Raw genomic sequence first — 23331 nt, forward strand, 5'->3', positions numbered from 1 at the left:
AAACAGGCACGTTGTCGTTCAGCTTAAAAATAACCCTGGGCACGGACACATGGTAACCCCACTTTACAGGAGGGAAAGCAGACTTAGCGATGAAGCAGTGAAGACGCATGATTCTGTTTCCATCTTCATGCACACGGAGAATGACTGCTTTGTTTTCTAAAGCTGCATGCTGTAGTTACTAACTGTATCTGGCATCGTGGCTGCAGGTATGAGGGAGTTTCTGCCAAGTTAGAGAAAAGTGTGTGAAGATAGGAAATATGCCTGGGTGATATTTACTCCAGGAAATTATTAGCAGTTTTAGATCAAGACTTAAATATTCATGTGTAGCGCCTAGGGAGACTGAAAAAGATACACAAATGTAAACCCACAGAAAAAAGCCCGAAGAGACTCACCGCACTGGGAATAGGGCCAGTCGTTTTGTCCTTGGTGTTAGTCAAAACTTTTTTACTGTGTAAATGATAACTTAGAGGGGGAGGAAGAGAGCATGTGGGAGGAGCCGAGAAGAATTATAATTAAAAAACAACAAGGTGCCCTAGCTGGTTTGGCTCAGTGGATAGAGCGTTGGCCTGCGGACTGAAGGGTCCCAGGTTCGATTCTGGTCAAGGCCACATGCTGGAGTTGCAGGCTCGAACCCCAGTGGGAGACATGCAAGAGGCAGCCAATAACTGATCCCCTGCCATCATTGATGTTTCTCTCTTTCCCTATCCCTTCCTCTTTGAAATCAATAAAAATATATTTAAAAAGATAAAAAAATTTTAAATGTTAAAAATCTTTAAAAAAACCAAACAAATAAAAAACAACAAGATCCCAGCTGGTGTGGCTCAGCGGTTAAACATCGACCTGTGAACCAGGAGGTCATGGTTCCATTCCCATCAGGGGCACATGCCCAGGTTGTGGGCTCGATCCCCAGGAGGGGACGTGCAGGGAGCAGCCAATCAGTGATTTTCTCTCATCATTGATGTTTCTTTCCCTCTCCCTTCCTCTCTGAAATCAAACATATATATATATATATATAAAACACAACAAGAAAAGGAATCCATCCAAACATGCCTGGCCCTCGTTACCTTAGGGAGGGTCTCCTTGTGGCTCTTCCCACCAGCTCTGCCTGCACAGCTGGCCTGCTCTTCTTCGCGAAGGCCTCCCTGCCTCCTTTCTTAGCACCTCCAGCCAGCAGCGACTCCTCCCACCTCTGAACAATCCTTTCTTGCTGGCCCCGTCCATCTCATTTCCCCAAGAAAGCGTCTCCTGGCGTTGCAGCTGGGAAGGCCCCTCTCCTGAGTTAAACAGAATGGCAGGCTCTGGCCCCACCGGAGCTGGCCTTGGACTCCTCAGTGCCTGTGTCTGGACCCCCTGCAGTGTCTGTGGCCCCGAGGGGGGCGCGGTGAGAACAACTGCCCCTCAGGTGACCAGGCTGCTGGGCAGGTGTGCTCACTGCGCCAGCGGGGAAAACGGCCAGAGGAGGGCGCCCTGCGGCACCCGCTCTGAGTGCTGCGAGTGTGCGGACACCGTGCACAGACGGGTCTGCGCCTCCTGCGTCTGACAGCCACCATCGCAACTGGCAGATGCTCTGAGAAACCGGAGTTCCCAGTCAGCAAAGGGAACAACGGGAATGACCTCAGAGAGAGGATGGTCAGCTATACTTCGTAAAAAATATTTTGGATAATGCGTGGAAGCGAAACCGAACGTCATTTCCTTGCGAGCTGACCCGACGGGTTTTCTGCTCCCCCTCCCTCCAGGGCATGCCGCAAGCACTGCCGGCTCCCCTGCTCCCCTGCTCCCCGGGGCTCTGGGGTCGGGGCGGGCACGTCAGGCTGCTTGTTTTCAATGCTTTCTCCTAACGAGCTGTCCGCCTGCCTCTTTCCGCAGGGCAGTGATGGCGCGCGGAGGTCCACGCTCCTGGAGGGTGACGAGCCCCTGGCCTTCTTCTATGACGACGTCAGAACGTTGTACGAGGGTTTCCAGAGGGGCATCCACGTGTCGAGTAAGCACCGACCGAGTTTCTGTGCAGATGCTGATTCCATTCAGGAGTGGCCTTCCTTCCTTCGTGTCGCTCGGGCCTCCCTCTCCTCTGAAGACCCCTCCAGAGTGAGACCCCGAGCCCACGGCCCCTCCAGACGCTCCCCGTGGGCGCCATGTCCAGACGTGTTCAGCACGCCGTGTGTTTCACAGTCACACGCACATTCGCTCCCTGTGGGCCCACGTTCCCTGCAGCCACGAGACCCGCCTCACTGGGCCTGGTCCGGCATTTCCCAAAGCTCTCCATCAGGAGACTCAGATTTTAAGAAGTAAATGCTGGCGTCCCGAGGAAGCAGTGTTCCTTCCGTCATGGGCACTGGGAATGGGGCGGCGCTTAGTGACTGACTGTGGCCCCAGAGACCCCGGTGTCCCGCCCCTGCCCTCCCTCCCAGCCCTCTGCCAGGCTCGGCACGGGCACTTCCCAGGACGCCAGCCTCTGTGCCTGCCCTCCCCACCCATCTCTGAGCCTGTTCTTCCCACCTGCCTGGGCACTTGTATGTTCTTACTAACCCTCCTAATTCAGGCTGCACTTCTCCTTTTCTGTAACCCCTTCCCGGGCTGTCATCTCCCTTCCCCTCCTTCAGGCCGGTGTGGCCCGCCCCCTCTCAGCATCCGCACCGTTTTACCGCCTCCGTGACCAGGGCTGCCGTCTCTTCTTCCCACAGTGACTCAGCCTGGCACTCACACCTCTGCGCCCCCACCCCTCCTTTTGCTTTAGTCTCTTCGCTTTTGCTTGTTCCAGGTTCCTCCCCAGAAGCGGTCCTTGGCATCCACGCTTTATTTAAATCTGCTGGCGATTAGACTTAGGTTACGGACTGTGGTGCTGTTGTCCCCCCTCTCCTGTCCCCCACATGCTGCCTGTGATGTGTGCTCGAGAGGTGCTTTTCCTTGACACTGGCAAGTTGGACTCTGGTTCACCGTCACCCCGGCAATCCTGCAGCACACTCATTAGGCCCCGCTATAAAGGGAAAGCGAGCGTACCTCTAGATCACGTGTCAAACACAAGGCCCGCGGGCCAAATCCGTCCCGCCAGGCCTTGCAATGTGGCCCGCACCGCGCTGTCATCACTGCACTCCGCTGCGTTTCCATCACAATGACAGTTTATGACTGTTCAGTAAACCATTCGGCCCGCGATTTAGGCTGGATTTTAGATTTTGGCCCCTTCTCTGATTGAGTTCGACACCCCTACCTAGATTATTGAATTGACAGGTTTCTTCAGAGATAGTATCAGGGTAAGGGTTTGTCTGTGAGAATAAATAGAAGGTAGATCAGCCTAATTAAGAGCACATGAAAAATATATATATATATATATATATATATATATATATATATATATATGCCTCTGTGTGTGTGTGTGTGTGTGTGTGTGTGTGTATCATTTACCACCACAACAAAGCACACATGTGTGTAAATATACATACATTTTTCCCGTGGTTAGCAGAGGATGAGATTCATCTAGGAGGACACTTCTGAGTGTCCCCTGACGTTAAGTCACGTAACTTTGGGGGGATCACTGTCTCTACTTGGGAAATGAAGGACTTACATGAATGTTTCAGAGACGTGGGAGAAAAGTAAGTTCGGTGATTTTCGCTTATACTGACTGAAGAGGGTTGCTTTACTTTTCCCCCAGAGGAGCTTTTTATTCCAAGCTTTAGTTTTCCGAGGCTGCCATAGATTGACTTTCTGTAGGAGGGCGTGGCCGGCATCTGGATAGGTGGAGGTTGCTGAATGATGGCAGAGCCAGCTGAGAGTTTTCACACCTGGTGTTTGAAAGCTGCGCCGGGGCGCGGTTTGCAAAGATTGCGATCCCTGTTCAGTGGTTCCCATCCCCAGCTGCACTTCAGGGTCAAGCGGGGGGAGAGGGAGGTGTGTGGAGCTTTTGGAAAATACTAAGGCCCAGGCCCCATCCCTGTCCGGTTATGTCAAGAACGTTGCTAGCAGGGCCTGGGTATAGTGTATATTTTAAGTTCCCCAGCTGAGCCTGGGCTCACCGCGCTGTTGAGCTAGAGTCCACGAACTTCTCCTGTGAAGGGCCAGGTAGGGGATGTTTTGGGGTTTGGGGCCATCAGGTCTCTGTTTCAACGATTCGGCTGCAGCCTTAGATAACACGTAAAGGAATGAGTGGGCCGCGTTCCAGAAAGTGTGTTTACAGCGCAGGGGGCGGGCCTGATTGGCCCTGGCTGTGGATGGCTCACCCCTTTTCTTGAGGAAAAAAGAAATATTATTTCTTATGGCCACTGTACTTCCTTCCCCATCCGAAACCACATCTGGTGGAACTTGTCGTGGTTGGCGGGTCTTTTTCACTTTTGGAGATGACAGTGTCACACAGCATTGTATCAGTTTCAGGTGTACAACACAGTGACCCCACAGTGAATAGTTCACACCCATCACCACACAGAGTCACAGACTGTGCTGTTATCACACACAGAGAACCGTGTGGTTCCCTGTGCATCACCCGCAGGACCCACTTGCTGACCCCGGCAGCCGGGCCTTCATCGCAGCCCCTGAAGATGGAAGAGGCTCTGAGGCCAAGGCCCCCTGGCGCTCTCTCCTGCATCGGTCAGGTCGGCCTCGGAGCCAGGCCTCAGGACGGCCCGAGTCCTCACCACTGATGCTGGAATCCACACGCGCACCACACCTCTCAGGGCCCCGGAGCAGCCCCACTCTGCTTTTCCTCCCCCTTCCTTCAGGTCCCTGCTCCAGAGAGGACGGTGAAGCCAGATGCTCACGTCTCAGAGCGGAAGTGTAGAGGCCTCGGTCAGACGGGAGGTGCTAACCCTTCCAGCTTCATTCCGATTCCCGGGAGAAGGAGCGAGCAGGCCCAGCACGCAGAGCTGCTGGCAGGCCTGGTTTCCCTGGGACACGTTCCTGTGTGCAGTCACCTCTGACCGTCTGAAAGTGGCAGCTTGTCCCCTGTGAACATAGCCTTTCCCTCCGACAGCTACAGCGGAGCGTAAAGTTCGCTTGGGATCCACCTGTAGAAAGGAACGTGTGTCATTCCAGATGTAAATGACTTGGATTGTATTTATTAATGAGCTAGCCGTTAGTGTGAATAATTCATATAATTAACACGGGTCTTTCTTTCTGCTTATTAGGTACCTAATTTGGAGTCAGGACACATCCTGATATTTCCTAACTTTTGCATATGCCTTCTCTCATTTTCCTCCTCTCCCGCCCCACTTAAGGAACAAAATAGAAATAAACAAGAAAAAAAAAAATCAAACCAAAACCCAAGGAGAATAATTTCCCACCTGAACTCATTATTTCTAACCTGAGGACCACCAGAGTCCCCCGGAGACTGTAGAACGAGGTGGACTGCACCCTGAGATGCTGATACGTGTTACACCGTTGCTTTCTCCTCTTTCAGATAACGGCCCTTGCTTGGGCTCTCGGAAGCCAGACCAGCCCTATGAGTGGCTTTCCTACAAGCAGGTGAGTTTTGGGGCTCGGTGGGCGCCTTGCATAGCTGGAGTGGCTCGGTGTGCGGGTTCTCGGAGCCCTCCGCAGAACGTCTGTGCCTGACCAGCTCAGAGCTTTAGATAAACATGCAGCATCTGCTGGGGAAGTCTGACACCCAGATTTGGGGAAAACCAGTGAACTGATTTAGCTGGTGGTTCAAAGTACTTAATTTTTATTGATTGATTGATTGATTGATTGATTTAGAGAGAGAGAGAGAGAGAGAGAGAGAGAGAGAGAGAGAGAGAGAGGCGGGGGGAAGGGAGAGACAGACATCAATTGGTTGTTCCACTTACTGATGCACTCACTGGTTGATTCCTATATGTGCCCTGACCAGAGAGGGTACCCACAGCCTTGGTGTATCAGGATGATGCTCCAGCGAACTGAGCTCTCCAACCAGGCCTTCAGCACTTTGTTTTGGAGCCAATGGATGCATTGTGGAGTAGAGTATAATTTTGAACATAAAATTCTAGAAATGTGTCGAAGCAGGTGACTAGACCCGTGGAGGGATAGGTCTGCCCCCCTCTGCCGTGAGAGGTTCTGAGAGAGGCGAGAAGCCCCAGAGTAGAATAACCCTCATTTGTAGAAGAGGAAGACGAGTCCCAGGAAGCGATGGTCCCAGCTGGTTAGTGGCAGAAGCCCGGCCAGAAGTGGGGTCCGTGCCCTCTGGTGTGGGGCTCAGCAGTGTGTCCTGGCCAGCGTGGGACCCCTGCGACATGTGACCCGGGGCCACCACCCACAGCCGCACGGAGACACACCCTTGCTCATCACAAATATCAAGGACGTGGGGATCTGGCTGTTCTCACGCGTGTCCCTCCGCAGCCCCACCTCGTCCACGTGGGCTGGTCAGTAGTGGTTTGTGAGTGGCGGGTAGCAGAGCAGGAGGACAATGCCCTTTAGCTGTCGTTTGGTGATTCCGATGAGTCCACACTCGTGTGCTTCTCCTCGGTCCCAGTGGAGCTGCGGGCCCGCAGGAGCAGCTGGCGGCAGCGGCCAGGCTGCCTTTGTCCCCAGTGCAGCTGCCAGGAAGTGCTCCCTGCTCCAGGGGCGGGCACTGGGCCTCCGTGCGCACTCAGGCTTCCTCCTTCCAGGCTGTGTGTTGGCGTGTGGCTCGCAGTCGCTGTCGTCCGGGTGTGCGTGTGGAGGGGTTCTCATTAGGAGCCACAAAGCCAGCTCGGGAGCCAGGCTTTCTGTCTCCCAACACCAGCACTCAGCATCCTTCCCTTCCCTCGTCTGAGCACCAGCGGGTCCAAGGCTTTGCTTGGGTATCTTGAGAGAGAGGGCAAAGAGGCGAGAACCACAGCACGCCTTGAGTGTAGGCATGACTGGATGGATTTTGCTGTTTTGTTTGCCTTCCCAAAGCCAAGTAATAGTGTTCAAATAGTAGTTTTCGAGATCCCTCCTTTTTGCATGTGGTGCAAAGACCATGTGTGTTGCATGATGATCTCAGGCCTCAGCATCCTCAGGTGCATTCTGGATCACCTGTGTTGCATTACGTTCAGCAATATTTTCCCACATTGCTTCTCTCACATGTCGGCGGGAAGCAAGAACACCCCATTGCAGGCTGGGATTTCTTTTTCTTTTCTTTTCTTTTTTTTAAAATATTTTTATTGATTTTTTACAGAGAAGAAGAGAGAGGGATAGAGAGTTAGAGACATCGATGAGAGAAAATCATCAATCAGCTGCCTCCTGCACACCCCCCACCAGGGATGTGCCACAACCAATGAACATGCCCTTGACCAGAATCGAACCTGGGACCTTTCAGTCCCCAGGCCGATGCTCTATCCACTGAGCCAGACCGGTTTCGGCTAGGCTGGGGTTTCTGAGCAGACAAGCTCACTTGGGTTCTGAAGGTTCATCTCGGTGTGGCTCCTGTTCATCAGGCTGGTGGACATAATCACTGGACTCCCCTGACGCCAACTTGGGATTTGTACATTTCTGTCTTTTTTTTTTTTATCACCTGGGGGTTCTGGCCTTGGAGGGCAGCAACCCCTTTCGAAGAAAGGTATGGACCCTTTCTCTAGAGACGGAAGGTCACGCATGTTCTCCCAGGGAGCTCTGCACACACTGCAGACACGTCCCAGGTCCCCATCCCTCAGTGCCAGCGATGGCTGTGAAACAGCCATGGGGTGTGGGGGATACTAGATCCTAATGTCACCCTCTGTCACCGACCAGTGTCGGCTCTCATTCCACGGCAGAGCCACGATGGGCATACGTGGCAGAGCCAGCCGCATTCTGGGTACAGGAGGTGTGCTTCACCCCCCGCAGGTGTGGGCGTGAGCCTGGAGCGCTCCTGAGAAGCAAGGAGAGAACTCCGATTTTAAAGATTTCAAAAGCTTTTTTAAGTTAATCTAGGCAGGAATGGAGAGAGGATGGGGCAAGTATGTAGTCCTGTCTCCTTTTTTATACATCTACCTATTTTTATTTGGTTGTAATAACAGTATGCATTGTTGTATATTTTCACTTAGGATGGTCGCACACATTCTAAGTTTGGTGTGGTTTGCGTAACTGTAATATGGACGCGCTGTATGGCATTTCCCAGCCGTGGCCCTCGTCCCCTGGAGTCCTGTGATTTTTCATGGGTGGGGAACGTCCAGCCCGCGGGCTGTAGAGGCCCACGGGACCATTTGGGGTATTCCCTGCCAAGACCAGATGATTAGTAAATTAAATGTTTGACCAACTATAGCAGGCTGGTTTTTAGATTGATAATTGTGTATGGCCCGCACATTATGTTATACATATCCAAATGGCTGGCTGTTGGCAGAAAAAAGGGTTTCCCACCCCAGCAGGTAATTGTGTGAAATATGTGTCTTTGTACGTAAACATTTTTAAGCCTCCTTTTAAAAATCGAATTATTTCCTAAGAATAAAGTCTCAAGAATGGAAGTGGAGAGCCCAGTGAGAAGAACTTTCTTCCTCTTTTAAAAGATCTTCCCCAAACTTGCTGTTTCTGTGTTGATACCAAATGACAAGTTTTGGCTGCTTGGCTGCTCTTTATAAATACAAAAAAGAAAAAACCCCGCGTCCCTGTATGCTTTTGTAATGTGACGGGTTCTGTGAACCTGAGGTGTGAGCGGGCCTGGTGGGAATTCCTGCCATGGCTGCCGCCGGGCTCTGCAGGAGGCCCAGGAGGTCAGGAGTGGGTCCCGGCGAGGAAGCCGTGCTGTTCGGGACATGGCCCGAAGGTTCCTCTGCTCTCACCTCCTCTGTGCGTGCTCTGCCCCCACCCCCCAGCCTCGTCCCGGGGTGGGGCCTGAGCGGCCACTGCTTCTCCTCCCCTCCAGGTGGCGGAAATGTCGGAGTGCGTGGGCTCGGCGCTGATCCAGAAGGGCTTCAAGGCCGCCCCCGACCAGTACATCGGCATCTTTGCCCAGAACAGACCTGAGGTAAGGCCCCCGCAGCCCCGACCGACCGACCGTCCATCCGTCTGTCCGCGGCTCTGAGCTCTCTCCGGTGGAAGAGCCGGTCAGCCCACACCTGCCCCCGCTGGGGACCAGACCTTGTGGCCGGATTTCTCCTGAGAATGTGGCTTTGGGTCCCACCTTAGGAAGTTACACGTGTAAAACCCCGCGCCAGGGCGCCCCCGAGCATCCCGTACATTTGCCTGGGAGGTCGTTGAGCTGCTATGTGGCTGCCGAGTGTGGAGACCCCATGACCAGTTACCGCTTCACTTCTTTACGTCGTTCCTATTCTGGGGAGGTTTTGTCAGAACAGTTTTCCTGTTGGACAAGTGCGTCCCTCCTTGCCCCGTTCCCACCCCGTGCACGCCTCAGCCAGGCTGACCTTCCTCCGGCCACAGTCACTGTTTCGCTGAGAAGCCCCGGAGGCTATGCCTCGCCTGGGGGCCAGAGCCAGGCACCTCCCGAGCCAAGGCTTGCCCCGGCCCACGGCGAGCCTTCTGGTCCCCACTCCCTCGGGGACCTCCAGGCCAGCCAGCGGCTCGCTGACCTCCTTCCTGCTTTGAACTCTGCAGTCCCCGCTCTCGGGATCTCCTTCCTTTCTCTCCATCTGTCCACAGGGTGCTGCTCCTGCAAGGGGCAGCCCAGTTACTCCCCCAGAGAGGTGGCCCTCGGGCGGGGCTCCGAGTCACTGGCTGGTCTTGGTGATTGCCTTGCACAGTTGTCTCCATCCTCCCAGCAGATGGCACCTGCTTCTCAGCAGGGGCGAGTGTTTGGTCCTCACTGTGAATCCTCGCGGTGCCTGGATGTGCTTTTGATCCAGGGTTGGTCTCTGTGCAGTGGCTCCATGATGACGTGTCCTTTTCTCTCAACCCTCCCTGTCTGTCTAGTGGGTGATCATTGAGCAGGGATGCTTTGCTTTCTCCATGGTGGTCGTTCCCCTCTATGACACCCTGGGAACCGAAGCAATCACTTACATAGTCAACAAAGGTACGTGTGGTCTCCGGGTGGACACCGGCCTCGTTGTTAGATTCTGTGATTGACATTTGCCTATATTTGATTTGAAATGGATTTTATATTTAAACTGGAGGCCCGGTGCATTAAATTCGTGCAGCGGGGGGGGGGGGGGGGGGGGGGTGTCCCTCAGCCCAGCCTGCACCCTCTTACAATCTGGAATCCCTCAGGTAGTGTTCCTAGGCCTGGCTGGCAATCAGGGCCTATAAGGGCCTTCCTTCCCCCAGCTGCCGGCAGCTGCCCACCCCCCACCCCCTTCCCCTGCCACTGGTTGCCTCCCTCTGCAGGCAACGGGCATGGATGCAATTGCTTGGCTGGCCTGGGCCTCCCTCTGTGGGGGGATTGATCATGGGCCCCCAGATCGATCGCCTCGCAGAGGAAGGTCCCACCCACCCATCGCAGAACTACCAGCCGGTGGCCTGGTCTTCCCTCTGTGGGGCAGTGGATCATGGGGCTCCGTGATCAATAGCCCAGCAGAGGGAAGCCCTGCCTGCCCGGGCAGGGCTCTGCAATTGATCTTCGCTCAAAGGGTGGTCTGGGCCTCCCTCTTTGGGGTAATCATGGAGACTCCCAGCCCCCTCCCCTCGCCCATCAGGCTGCCCTGCAGAGAGTGGCATGGGGCAATGGCAGGGCCCCCTGACCAATCGCATCACACCCGCCTTGGCTGGCCTGGTGCCAGTGCACATCACAGTGTGGTCATCCAGAAGGTCTGGACAGTCATTCTGCTGTGCAGTCCATTTGCATGTTGCAATTTTATTATAGATGTCCACCTATCTTTTTTAAAATTATGCAGTCAAGCTCGTTTTTCAGAGCATCTTGCTCATTGTACCTCTTGTTTTCCAGCTGAACTCGCCCTGGTTTTTGTGGACAAACCAGAGAAGGCCAACCTGCTACTGGACGGTGTAGAAAACAAGTTGACCCCCTGCCTTAAAATCGTGGTCCTCATGGACTCCTACGGCAGCGATCTGTTGGAGCGCGGCAAGAAGTGCGGGGTGGAGATCATCAGCATGAAGGCCATGGAGGTGAGTCCTGCTCTGCCCAGGTCTGGAGGCGTCCCCAGGGTCATCTGGGCACAGGCGTGGCCTCCACTGGGCCACACGGGCTCAGCCCCGGCTGGCTGCCTCAGCCATGAGTGATACGGAGCAGAAACTCCTGTCTCGTGTGAAAAGAATTCACGTGCATGCCCAGAGTCACTGTCCCCTCTGACAGTCCTCCCCTCCAGCGATCTGCAGTGCTCACCAGTTTATTACAGAGCCGGACATGCCGCGCCAGTGAAAGCTGGGAACTGTAGTTCAGTTGCAGGCAGGGACTTAACTTTGTGCCTCTTTAGGCTTCAGTGCCTTTTACTCTCTGACTTGTATCTAAAACGGAGCCAGGTACGGACGTCCACCTCCCTATTCTTTTCCCCAAAATTGTTTTTGTAGAGGCCTGGTGAATATCCAGCAGGGATGTTGGATTTGGTTTATTTTCATATTAAATTTCTTCAAGTTCACATTCATTGCAACGTTAAAGGTAACCATTCTGGGAAAATGAGTGCGGCTCGCACTGAAATCAGCTGTTAGGCGTCGGCTCCCGTGAGAAGCTGATCCTCCGCGTTGGCTTGGAAATTAAAGTTCAATCCCGAGCTGCAGGCAGGAGGGGGACCTCGCATGGACACATCATAGCAAGAGACAGGCTGCACAGAGCCAGCTGTTCCCTTTCTGAAAACCTTATGTGCCTTCCTGGATCTGTTATAAATAGGGCTTAAAATGTATGCATGGTTTTCTATAAAGCATCGAGGCTCTATTAATAAGGATCTATCAGCCCTTTCCTGGGGAAATTCAACATCAGAGAGAAACTGTCTTTTGTTGTAACAGAGCCTCCTGCCTCACTCACAGACACACACACACTCACAGTCACACATCACACACAGTCACACATCACACACAGAAACATACACTCAGACACACACACAGTCATTGAGGTATATGCCCTTCACCGGAATCGAACTGAGCCCCTTCCGTTTGTGGGTTGACATTCTAACTGCCAAGCCGGATGGGCCAAGGCGAATCCGTCCTTCGTAGCTTTCAAGCCCATTCTGGAGCAGCCTTACACCTTCCATCCCGGCCTGTTTGGTAATCAGAGGTTCCCAAGTCCTGTCTCCGTCCCACATGGGCTTCCGAATGGCTGGCATTGACATCTGCAGGCTGGCTCCCTCTCTCCGGGTGGAGGTTTTCCATAGGCAGCATTGGGTGAGCAGGTGCCTTGCTGTGCTCTGATTTGGGGACCGGGCTGAGCATCTACAGCCAGCTCTCTGGTGACGGTCAGGAGCTGGGTTTGTGAAAGGCCAGAATAGGGAGTAGGGGGCCAGGAAATCGATCATGAAACACTCTGATTCCTGTCTTTGGAATAAATCTTATTGCAAGGCCACCCTGATACCACTTACAGAGTCTGGTGTCAGAGAGAGGTGTCCGGACAGCGGCTTCTTGGAGCAGTGCCTACGTTTTTTGGTTCAGGTTGATTTGAGTTGCCGTAGTTAGTGTCAGAAATGTCTGCTGTCTTTGAGCAGCCGTCAGTGAATCCACAGCGAAGTCAGGCGGAGAGACTTGATGTGACCTTCTTCTTTGCATTGAGAAAAGTGTCCATGTAAGATGTTTTTCTCTTTTCTTCAGGACCTGGGAAGGGCCAACAGGAAGAAGCCCAAGGTAAGACTCTGCCAGGCCTGCCACAGTCCCCTGGCGTTCCACTAGCTGGTCGCCTCGGAGACCAGCAGGGATGGTAGGTGATGGCTTATGGTTCACAGTTGTCTGTTCTGACTTGTGCCGCTTCCTTCTTCTCCTTTTATGTGCTGCAGCCTCCAAAACCTGAGGATCTTGCAGTCATTTGTTTCACAAGTGGAACCACGGGTAAGTTCTGCCATGGACTTGCCTCTGAGTGACCTGCCAGTGTGTACTCCCTGCCTCCTTTGAGGACGAGTTCCTTGGGCTGTAGATGGACCGAAGGCAGAAGAGACAGAAGTGGTTCAGACACTGTCTTCGCGTCCCTCTGAGAGACATTCTCAGAATCTGAGTGTCACATATTTCCTCAACCACTTATTGAAGGTGACACTCCATCCATCATCCTGAGACACAAACCCCGTATCACTGACTTACAGAAATAGAAACAGACTTCTGTCTTTTCTTCTCCGTTGCCACACACCCTCCAAAATTTGCCCATCATAGTAAAGATTGTTTATGATACCGAGTTTCCTGGAAAGGCTTGCAGATCGCTCAGGAATTTATGTGACTCAACAGTTGGCTCTCCTGAGTGTACCTGACACTGAGGCCCTCACCGTGGAGGGTTTCTGGGTGGCCTCCATGTCTGTCGTTGGTTTTTGGGTGAAGTTTCTGTCCTCTGACTTGGTTCTGCTCACATGTGTGTTCCTCAGGCAACCCCAAAGGAGCAATGATCACTCATCGAAACATAGTGAGCGACTCCTCGGCGTTTGTGAAAGTGACCGAGGTAAACTTTTGGGATGTTGCCATCTTCCTTCATGTTCATTGGTTGGCATTAGGCCTTGAGAATGAAAGTGGTAAAGGCTGGGGAGAAATGACTCTGTCGTGTTTTTATAGTATCTCCTATCCCAGGGGGCAGGGAAATAACTCCCTTAAGTTGGCAATGAAGCGTTAGATGCCGCTGAAGGTTTTGAGTTATTATTACTTTTATGGTCAGTTTGACGTCCATTTTATCAGAAGGACTAAAGCCTCGAACTTCAGTTACTATCCAAGTGTCTTAGTCTGCGTGGGCTGCCATAACAAAATAGCCCAGACTGAGCAGCTGAAACGGCACAGATCTGGACGCTAGAAGTCCATGATCAAGGTGCCAGCAAATTCGGTTTCTGGTGAGGGCTCTCTCCCTGGCTTATAGACAGCCGCCTTCTACCTCTCATAGCCTTTCCTCTTGTGCACAAGGAGGAGAGAGGTCTCTGGTGTCTCCTCTTCTCACAAGCACACAGGTCCTTTTGGGTCAGGGCCCCACCCTTATGACCTCATTCAACCTTAACTACCTCCCAATGGCCGTATCTCCAAATACGGTCATATTGGGTTAGGCTTTGGCCTATGAGTTTGGAGAGGCCACCATCAGTCCATGACACCAAGGGTACATTTCAAACCTGTGCTTTAGGAAGTTGCTAGTGACCAGCATGAGCCTCTCTTTCAGACCCTTGGCACGGTTTGCATAATTCACGCTCCGTCTCTGTGGGTTCTGTCTGTGGCAGGAGCCTGCGCCTCTTGGTTTGGGAGAATGGGCATCTTGCTGGTATAGATGGTCCATCTCACTGGCACTTAAACTCACACCCTCTTAGTCCCAACCCCCTCTCTTGGTGTATACTTCCTACACCTTCACTGAGTCCACCCTCACTGCCTGACCAGAGCGCATCTTTCACTTTCTAACGGGCCTTCAGAGAAAGCTCCAAGCGCACCCGTGGCTCGTGAGACAGACGGTTACAGAACTTTGTTTAAAACCCTGTATTCCTGGGGCATTCTCAGCTTTGTGAAAACCTCTGGCCATACAGATGATGTGTTGCACCAAATCAGAAAATCGAAAACTGTAAATAGCATCGAGTCTGGTTTCTTATCGTATAGCCGTTTCCCACAGGGAAGCACTGGTTTGGATGCAGGTCATCCTGGCATGAAAGTGATCTCAGGCCGGGCATGTCCAGGCTATCCCACGTACCCTGGGACTCCTGTGTCCACTCCGGACCGGCTAATGGCACAAGCGCTCGGTGCAAACCCTCGCTGTGCCGGCCACGGGAAGCTGGGCATGGAAACCAGATGTCCCGACTCAGCCCAGATACAGATCTATTGCCCTCCGCGCACCCGGGGAAAGCAAATCCCTGGCGTCAGCCCAGAGCTGCATTGAACAAACCGGGATGTATCTCACGGGTGAGGGGGGGCTTTATGGTAAAGCTGTCGATCAAACTAAAATACTCCAGATGCGCTTGTGCTGTAGATAAAAGGAGCCTGGAGCTCCAGTTTATCTTCCCTCCTCTCCCGCTTCCCCTGTACGGCATAACATGCTGTCTTCCATTGGACTGGGTCTCATATTTCCACAACATAGCACACTGCCTATGTTGTGCCGGATCTTAGGTTTCTTACCGTTAGATGCGATTGAGCTTGCTGGGTCCTGGGGTACTGTAATTTTGAAATAATTAATGAGCACACGATCCCCTAAAAACATCCCAATTTGGACAAAATACTTCTTATTTTGGCTAAAGTCCTGAGTGCATTCACTTTGTCACTAGAAATGACCCCCACCCAACCCGAGTGGCTGAGGTGTTGCTTTGCACCTCACTCCTCAGTGAGAAGTAAGCGCAGACCGTAAGCCCGAGCCTTCCTCCTGAGCGTTGAGGGATCGTGTGCTCTCAGGGACGTGGGAAATGACTGGAATCTTAATACCACTCTGCCTGCCGGTGTCTTTGCTTACAGAACTTTGTCAATCCCACTCCAGATGATACTCTCATCTCTTTCTTGCCTCTTGCCCATATGTTTGAAAGAGTTGTCGAGGTAAGGCACTGTGTTTTGTTTTCCTTGCTGGCTTGTTTGTTTGTGTTCTAAGTCGTTGTGTTTTACAGAAGACACTTGGCCTGAATGCCAGTGACACACACATTTCGTTCTTACCACTTGCACACATGTATGAGCAGCTCATGCAGGTAAGTTTGACCTCACACTGTCACCCGTGCGTAGCTCTTTGCCAAGCCCTGTTTTAGAAATGGTGCTAATTATTTAAAAGAGTATCTTTTTTTTTTTTTTTTTTCTCGGTCTGGCTACTTGAACTTGAATCATTCATTTTAAAATTAGAAACTCAGATTTTTGAAGGATATGAATGTGGACATGATTCCAGAAAGATGGACTAAAAAAGTAGAATTTTTATGAATACCATTCTGTAAAGGCCTCTGCTCTGTGAGAAGTCTCGGTTTTTTTTTTTTTATTGTGCTTGTTCACAAATGCACAAGTTGGCTTAGGACTGATTTTTTCCCCCCACTAAAATTCTAAGTGACCTTGGGAAAGCAGGATGACCTTGACCTTTGCCTGGGCTCCCAGTACCCAACTGTGTGACTAGTTTAAAAACTGGCCAGGAGCCACCATTTTTCCTTCTTAGATAGTTCTGGATTGTATTCTGTTGTGTGTCTTTTTTTAAATGTTTATTAAAAAACCTTTATTATTGAAAGTATTACATATGTTCCCCTTTCCCCCATTGGCCCTCCCCACCCCTCGGGGGAAATGAGCAGCATTTTGTATTAGAGGGGAAATGAGCAGCATTCCTTTACTTAGCAAGTCTTGATTAAGCAGACCCATGTGCCACACCCTGTGAGGTGTTGGTGACAGTACCAAGGCTCCGCCCTTCGGAAATGCCCTACGAGATTTTCTCACCCCTGAGGACCAGGGATCTTAGCTCCCATCTTCCGGTCTTCCTTCCACCTCCTGCACAAGAGAGCTGTGATCTTAGCACGTGAGGTCAAATGAGTTGATAATGGGCCGTGTGTACCGGAGGTAGTGTTAGAGGTGTGCCTGGGAGGCGGGACACAGGGACACAGCCTCTGAGCTTTCATTTTTATTAAATATATTTTATTGATTTTTCACAGAGAGGAAGAGAGAGGGATAGAGAGTTAGAAACATTGATGAGAGAAAACCATCGATCAGCTGCCTCTTGCACACCCCCTACTGGGGATGTGCCCGCAACCAAGTACATGCCCTTGCCCGGAATCGAACCTGGGACCTTTCAGTCCGCAGGCCAACGCTCTATCCACTGAGCCAAACCTGTCCCGGCTGAGCTTTCATTTTTAAGCAGTGCGCCCTGGGGTGCCTTTCTAGTGGTTTCTGCTTTCAGGCTTGAGCCATTTGACCTTCAATTGTGTCATCATTTTATAAATTTTACTTACTTTTTTAATTAATCCTCACCTGAGAACATGTTTGTTTATTTTTTTAAAATATATTTTATTGATTTTTTTACAGAGAGGAAAGGAGAGGGATGAGAGTTAGAAACATCGATGAGAGAGAATCGTCGATCAGCTGCCTCCTGCACACCCCCTATTGGAGATGTGCCCGCAACCAAGGTACATGCCCCTGACTGGAATCAAACCCAGGACTTTTCAGTCCACAGGCCGACGCTCTATCCACTGAGCCAAACCGGTTTCGGCGAGAACATGTTTATTGATTTTTTTTTGATTTTTTTTTGATTTTTTTTTTAGAGAGATAGGAAGGGGTGGGGAAAGATAGAGAAACATCGATTGGTTGCCTCCTGTACATCCTCTGACGATGGGATGAAGCTCTAACCAACTGGGCCACCTGGCCGGGCTGTTGCATCATCTTTTTCTTTTTAAAATTTGAAAGAGGCAGACTACTTGCCAAGTGCACGTGGCTTGCCAGTACAGTTTACATCCAATAGGAAAATACTCATGCAATAGGTTGTAGCTGAATGACAGTCCATACTGGTGTGAGATATTCTAGTGTCTCAACTGTAACATATTCAGTAGCTTTTTAGAGATTTTTTTAGTTATCCTCCTATATAATAAAAGGCTAATATGCAAATCCACTGAATGACAGAACGACTGGTTGCTGTGATCCACACTGACCACCAGGGGGCAGGCGCTCAATGCAGGAGCTGCCCCCTGGTGATCAGTGCGCCCACAGCGGGAGTGCTGCTCAGCCAAAAGTCAGGCACATGGCTGGTGAGCACAGTGATGGTGGTAGGAGCCTGCCCTGCCAATATGGCAGCACTAAGGAACCCTCAGGAGATGTCCAGAGTGGGCTTAAGCGGCAGGTGGACATCCCCCAAGAGGTACTGGACTGCAAGAGGGTGCAGGCCCAGCTGAAGGACAACCTCCCACCCCCAGTGCATGAATGTCATACACCGGGCCTCTAGTCCTCTCTTATAAAGAGGGAATATGCTAATTGACCCACACGCCGTCGCAAAGATGATGGCACCCACAGCCAATAAGGAGGGAATATGCTAATTGACTGTCATGCCCTCAAAGATGGTGGCGTCCAGTCACCTCAGCTCCACCGGGGCAGCAGGCACACGGCAAGGCCAGACCAGCCCTCAGGTGGGCTCGGAAGCTCTATGTACCTGCCTCCGGAGTCCCCCCAGTCCCCTCAGCCTTCAGCCGCCTAGGGCCGACTCGAAGCACAGGCAAGCCTTGGATGGTGGCTGCCCAGCTGCCCAGGGCCAGCCCGAGGCTTAGGTAATCAGGGCTGGCCGAGGCTTACGCTGCTGGCAGTGGCAGCAGCAGAGGTGTGATGGTGGCATCACCTTCTCCTGATTGCCAGGTCACCTTCTGTCCTTGAGGGCTCCCAGATTGTGAGAGGAGGCAGGCCGGGCTGAGGGACCCCCCCTACCTCCAGTGCATGAATTTTCATGCACCGGGCCCTAGTATTCAAATTTAAAAAAATAAGACTCTGATAAGATTAGACTGTAGGAAAGTAGCCAAGTTTTTGTTTTGAGAATAACTTAGACGGAAAGTGCCTGGAAGACTAAAAGCACTTGGATTCTTTAATACCATGTCATTCAGTTAACATAGCAGAACCTCTATGATCCTCAGCAAACCAACATACCCTGGTTTCTGTTAGTTCCTTATCTTCAGGATGATCCAGAGAAAGGCTCAATTTCCATGTTGTACAGTCACCAAAGAATGCAACAACTGATTTTAAAAAGCTGCCCTAAATGTAGATTTCTGGAAACTGCCCTGAAACGCTACAACCATGTGTGTGTATGTGTGTCTGTGTGTGTGTTTGTGTGTGTGTGCACAGGCACACAACCCCCCACTGGGGTGCTGCAGTGTGGTCACGTGTGCTTCCCCCTCCAGTGTGTGATGCTGTGCCACGGGGCGAAGATAGGATTTTTCCAAGGAGATATCAGGCTGCTTATGGATGACCTCAAAGTTCTTCAACCCACCATCTTCCCCGTGGTCCCACGGCTGCTGAACCGGATGTTCGACAGAGTAAGTTCCAAGCACAGAGCAGAGGCCGAGGGCTGACCCCGTCTTGGGCTTGAGTCAGGCTTGACCAGGCCTCTCTGTGTGACCGTGGACAGTCCAGTTCGTCTCACGAACTAGAGTTTACTCATCTGTAAGACCAGAATGCATTTACCTCACAGAGCTGTTTTTAAGGAGAAAGTACATGTGAACACACTTATAAACATGCGGTGTAGGAATAAATGACCATATTTAATTATGGTCATTTTTATTTTCATAAGTAACTCTTGGAGCCTCGGTTTTCTCACCTGTACAGTGGACTGTTGCCTCCTCCACCTGCCGTCTGTCTCACAAAGTTGCTTTCTGTATCACATGAACCCAGTGATTGTGAAACGGTTTCATAAGTTGGAAAGCTCCATGCACATGTAGTATACTACTCCGCCACCTGGAGAGGAGTGACTGAGCCAAACGAGGGGTAGAGAAAGCTAGTCCCCTGCAGGGCCCTTATCACGTGGAGCACGTGGCCAGGGCAGGGTCAGCAGGTGGCGGTCTGTCTCCACAGCGTGTTTGGACTGGGAAGTGTAATGCTCTTCACTTTGAGGCATGGCTCCTGCCATCTATGAGAACCTGCTCCTTTTTTAATGGTTCTTCTAGAAAAAAAAAACTTAAAAACAGCTCTACACAATTTACCCACTTAAGGTGTATAGTGCCTTCACAGAGTTCTCTGACCATCCCACACTCCCCCTAAAAAAAAAAAAACCAACCCTTTCCCTACCCTTGAGCTATCATCCTCCATCCTGCTACCTGCCTTTACCCCTGAACAAAAAATAATCTGCTTTTTGAATCTATAGATTTGCCTATTCTGGACTTTGATATGACTGGAATCATGCGATATGTGTTCTTTTGTAACTGGCATCTTTCACTTAACATGTTTTCAGGGTTCTTCCAGGTTGTAGGGTGTATCTGTACTGCATTCCTTTTAACAGTCAAATAACATTCCGCTGTATGGATGCAACACATTGCACTTGTCCATCCATCCATGGATGGGCATGTGAGTGGTTCCCCCTTCTTGGCTGTTATGAATAGGGCTGCCACGGACAGCTTTCGGTGGCAGGTGTTTCCGTCGCTCCTGGGCGGATACCTCGGAGCGGTTTTCTAAAGCTGCACCATGTTCCATTTCCACCACAGGGCCTGGGGCCAGTGTCCTCACACCCTCACCAGCACTTGTTCTCTGGCTTCCCGCTTCTCGGAGTTGTGACACCTCCTTCTCTCCTGACTCCTTAGATCTTCGGGCAGGCGAACACCACGCTGAAGCGCTGGCTCCTGGACTTCGCCTCCAAGAGGAAAGAAGCGGAGCTGCGCAGCGGCATCATCAGAAACAACAGCCTGTGGGACAAGCTGATCTTCCGCAAAATACAGGTGGCCGGCGACTCCCGACACTGGTCCTGGCTGACTGGGCCTCGGGGTCTCTGTGAGGGCTCTTTCTGAAAGAGAGGTGTGACGCCAAGAGGGAGAAGGACGCCTTGTTATCAATTCTGGCACGTGGCTAACAATTACAAAAAGCTCAGGATCCAAGATAGATCAGTAGGATTGTAGCTGTGAGCATGGGAAAGGAACCAGCATATTGTAGCCTGCCTTATTCTCCATTTGGGTTTACTTTTCTGGAACAAGTATGTCACTCTTAAGGTAACTTTTAGGCATGAGTGACAATAAGTTATGTCCAAAAAATAACAAAAATGTGGGTGTTGCCATAGATCTATCACATTCTTGTTCTAAACCCTTAAGATGCCAGCAGGAGGGGGTGTCGACTTCCTTCCACCCCAAATGGTACAGTGTGGGGTGGAAAAACACTCCCTGGATGTGGATCTCCACATCAGCAAGCTCTGCGGCCCACAGAGAGCTGGGGGCTCGGGGACGGGGTGCCGTGGAAGTGTCTTTGAGGAGCCCCCCCACCCCCAGCCCTTTAACCCTCTCTCTCTCTGCCTGTCTTTGAAGTCGAACCTGGGAGGGAAGGTCCGGCTGATGATCACGGGGGCCGCGCCCGTGTCTGCGACGGTGCTGACGTTCCTGCGAGCCGCGCTCGGCTGTCAGGTGAGCAGCTCCACGCAGCCTCGTCCTGCCTGGGGGTCTTCTTTCCAGAGTCAATTCAAGTTCTCCCGTGGGTGCCTTCTTTTAAAAAAAAAAAAAAAATATATATATATATATTTTTTTTAATATATACAATATATATATATATTTTTTTTTAAATTGATTTCTGTGAGGAAGGAAGAGGCAGAGAGACGGAAGAGTCAACAATGAGAGAGAATCATTGATCAGCTGCCTCCTGCACACCCCCCACGGGGATCGAACCCACAACCCCAGCATGTGCCCTGACCGGGAATTGAACCGTGACCTCCTGGTTGCTTAGAGAATGAAGTGGGTATGTTTGGCCCCAGGCGGGGGACGTGCCCTTGTGTGCACACTGTGTGGCGCTGTCTGGGGGTCAGGCAGGAGGGAGTGGGGGTGGTAAGGGAGAGCCACTCGCACACCAGGCAGAGCCTGTCTTCAGGGGCAGGAGGACAGCAGAGATCAGCTGACACAGAGGACGTGGGGAGGGGGGTGGCCTGAGCTGGTGAGTGTCAGGGTCCTCCTTCCCCTTCCGCGGTCACAAAGCAGAAAATGAACGTGGACGGGGCTGGCTCTGGCGTGAGGGTGGAGACATGTGGACGCCATGAGAAAGCATGTCGTTGTATCCAATGAATTCACCAAACAGGAAATGCCAAGAGGTTTCACCCCGGGGGCCGTTCTCGGGGGTCAGGGAAACTTAATTTCTGTGCTCGTCCGGCCAAGGCACCCCCTTCTAACCCCGTTTCCTCTCTGTGCCCCAGTTCTACGAAGGCTACGGGCAGACAGAGTGCACGGCCGGCTGCTCCCTGACCATCCCGGGAGACTGGACGGCAGGTAGGTGACGGGCAGGCCGGGCCTTGCTGACACCCTGCTGTTCGGAGCGGGATCGAGTTCATCACTCATTGTTCTTCCCCCTCCTTCCCCACGTGCCTCCTTCCCCTAATGCTGCGTCTCAGGGCGCCAGAGCTGGGCGGCAAGGGGGGAGACTCAGCCAGATCCGGAAGGCAAACGGGTTCAGACCACCAGAGCTTGCCAGGAACCGACTGGTGGCGGGTTAAATGGACCGCGTGTGCGGTGCCGGGGGTGAGGCTGCAGAGAGAGGCACAGGCCTTGTTCCCAGAGGGACCGGTGGAGGCACACACACACAGCGGGCTCGGCCCCGGACCTGGATGTGGGTCTTCGTTGGGGCTGGGATGTACAGTACATGGCGTGTATCTCATCCCAGCCACGTCCCTGTGGGATGCATCCTGCTCGCTCAGGAACAACGGGTCGTGGGTTAAAAGCATGTCAATGACGGGTAAGAGCTGGCACCACAGGGTTCCCGCCCAGCCTGGCCACCCCCTCCCTGCGCCCCTGCCTGCCCGGTGCGCTCTGCACTGCGTGAGCCAGGCCCTGGCCTGTGGGTGTTACCCCGGGGGCACCAGGCACGGCAGGGACTCAGCGTCCAGCGTGACCCAGGAGCACAATCTGCTCGGTGGGCACCGGGGCTGTGACCTTCTCCACGGCGTTCACGGTGACGCCTGGTGCCCTGCGGCTGCTGACTTTGGAGTAGGGGTCTCTGTGAGCTGGAACTATTCACGTGTCGGAGAATCACTCGCGGTGCTTGTGCACATATCTAGTTCTGTCACTTCCGCGTGGGGCAAAGACCCACCCACCAGCCTCTGGCAAAGCAGTTCTGTTCCCCGTAAAGAGAAGCATCGTCCTGTCTCCCTAAACTTCCACATACAGCCTGGCCCTCCACACTCGGGAAATGGGGGTCCGGAACTGGGCAAGAGTGTGGGGCCGGAGGAGGCAGCAGGGGAGGGGGGCGCGGTGAGAGAAGAACCACGCCGGCCCAGCCTCCTGGGTACCGTTCGCCAGGTGTCCTGTGGACCCTGAGAGTCAGCACCCACATCGCTGGCACTTGGACAGAGTTCAGAGTCACACCTGGGACAGGCCCCCGGGGACGTGGGTGTTCCCAGCGGCCCCTCTGTCGGGGGTGACTGCCTAAATGAGCCTGCCAGGGGAGTCCGGCTGCAGTGCCGGGAGCGGAGTGCGTGCCCGCTGGTCTTCGGAGCAGCCTATGCCACACGTGGTTTGGCCCAAGGACGCTGCAGCCCCGGACTGACCATCCTCTCTGCACACAGGCCACGTCGGCGCCCCCATGCCTTGCAACCTGATAAAGCTCGTGGACGTGGAGGAGATGAACTACCTGGCTGCCAAGGGCGAGGGCGAGGTGAGCGAGGGCCCATGTCCCTCCCCGTCCTTGCCGTTTCCGGTAAAGCCGGTGTGACCAGTGCGGTGCCCCTGCCTGGCTCCGTGTCACCGGGGCCTCTGAGCCACTGAGCGTGGTCCCCCTGGCGGCCCTGGGCCAGGCGGGCTTCTTTCTGAAAGCCCACTTACGTTTAGCTCCCGGGGGGGACGGGAGGGCCCG

The 23331-nt window shown here is 52.6% G+C and overlaps 1 protein-coding gene and 1 long non-coding RNA gene across 6 annotated transcripts in view; one reads left to right on the top strand and one right to left on the bottom strand.

Moving 5' to 3' along the window:
* The window catches only part of ACSL1 (acyl-CoA synthetase long chain family member 1), a 61675-nt gene that overhangs the window by 29547 nt on the left and 8797 nt on the right, over positions 1–23331 (top strand). For 2 of the 5 annotated variants that reach the window (XM_036456403.2, XM_045588963.1), the window contains exons 3-17: positions 1867–1981; positions 5384–5448; positions 8756–8857; positions 9760–9859; positions 10727–10905; positions 12535–12567; positions 12717–12768; positions 13290–13363; positions 15328–15405; positions 15474–15551; positions 18705–18839; positions 20097–20231; positions 20808–20903; positions 21680–21752; positions 23045–23133. In XM_036456403.2, coding sequence (XP_036312296.1) covers positions 1867–1981; positions 5384–5448; positions 8756–8857; positions 9760–9859; positions 10727–10905; positions 12535–12567; positions 12717–12768; positions 13290–13363; positions 15328–15405; positions 15474–15551; positions 18705–18839; positions 20097–20231; positions 20808–20903; positions 21680–21752; positions 23045–23133 — 1404 coding nt within the window. The remainder of the gene's footprint in view (positions 1–1866; positions 1982–5383; positions 5449–8755; positions 8858–9759; positions 9860–10726; positions 10906–12534; positions 12568–12716; positions 12769–13289; positions 13364–15327; positions 15406–15473; positions 15552–18704; positions 18840–20096; positions 20232–20807; positions 20904–21679; positions 21753–23044; positions 23134–23331) is intronic. The other 3 variants (XM_036456407.2, XM_036456405.2, XM_036456408.2) reach the window with 3 other exon arrangements.
* LOC123653294 overlaps positions 10952–23331 on the bottom strand; it is a 22336-nt gene continuing 9956 nt past the window's right edge. The window contains exons 2-3 of the long non-coding RNA XR_006743023.1: positions 19550–19556; positions 10952–10966 (exon numbers count right to left, since the gene is read on the bottom strand). This is a non-coding gene — a long non-coding RNA (uncharacterized LOC123653294). The remainder of the gene's footprint in view (positions 10967–19549; positions 19557–23331) is intronic.

The sequence above is a fragment of the Pipistrellus kuhlii genome, unplaced genomic scaffold (assembly GCF_014108245.1).
Source record: "Pipistrellus kuhlii isolate mPipKuh1 unplaced genomic scaffold, mPipKuh1.p scaffold_m20_p_3, whole genome shotgun sequence".
Lineage (NCBI taxonomy): Eukaryota > Metazoa > Chordata > Mammalia > Chiroptera > Vespertilionidae > Pipistrellus > Pipistrellus kuhlii.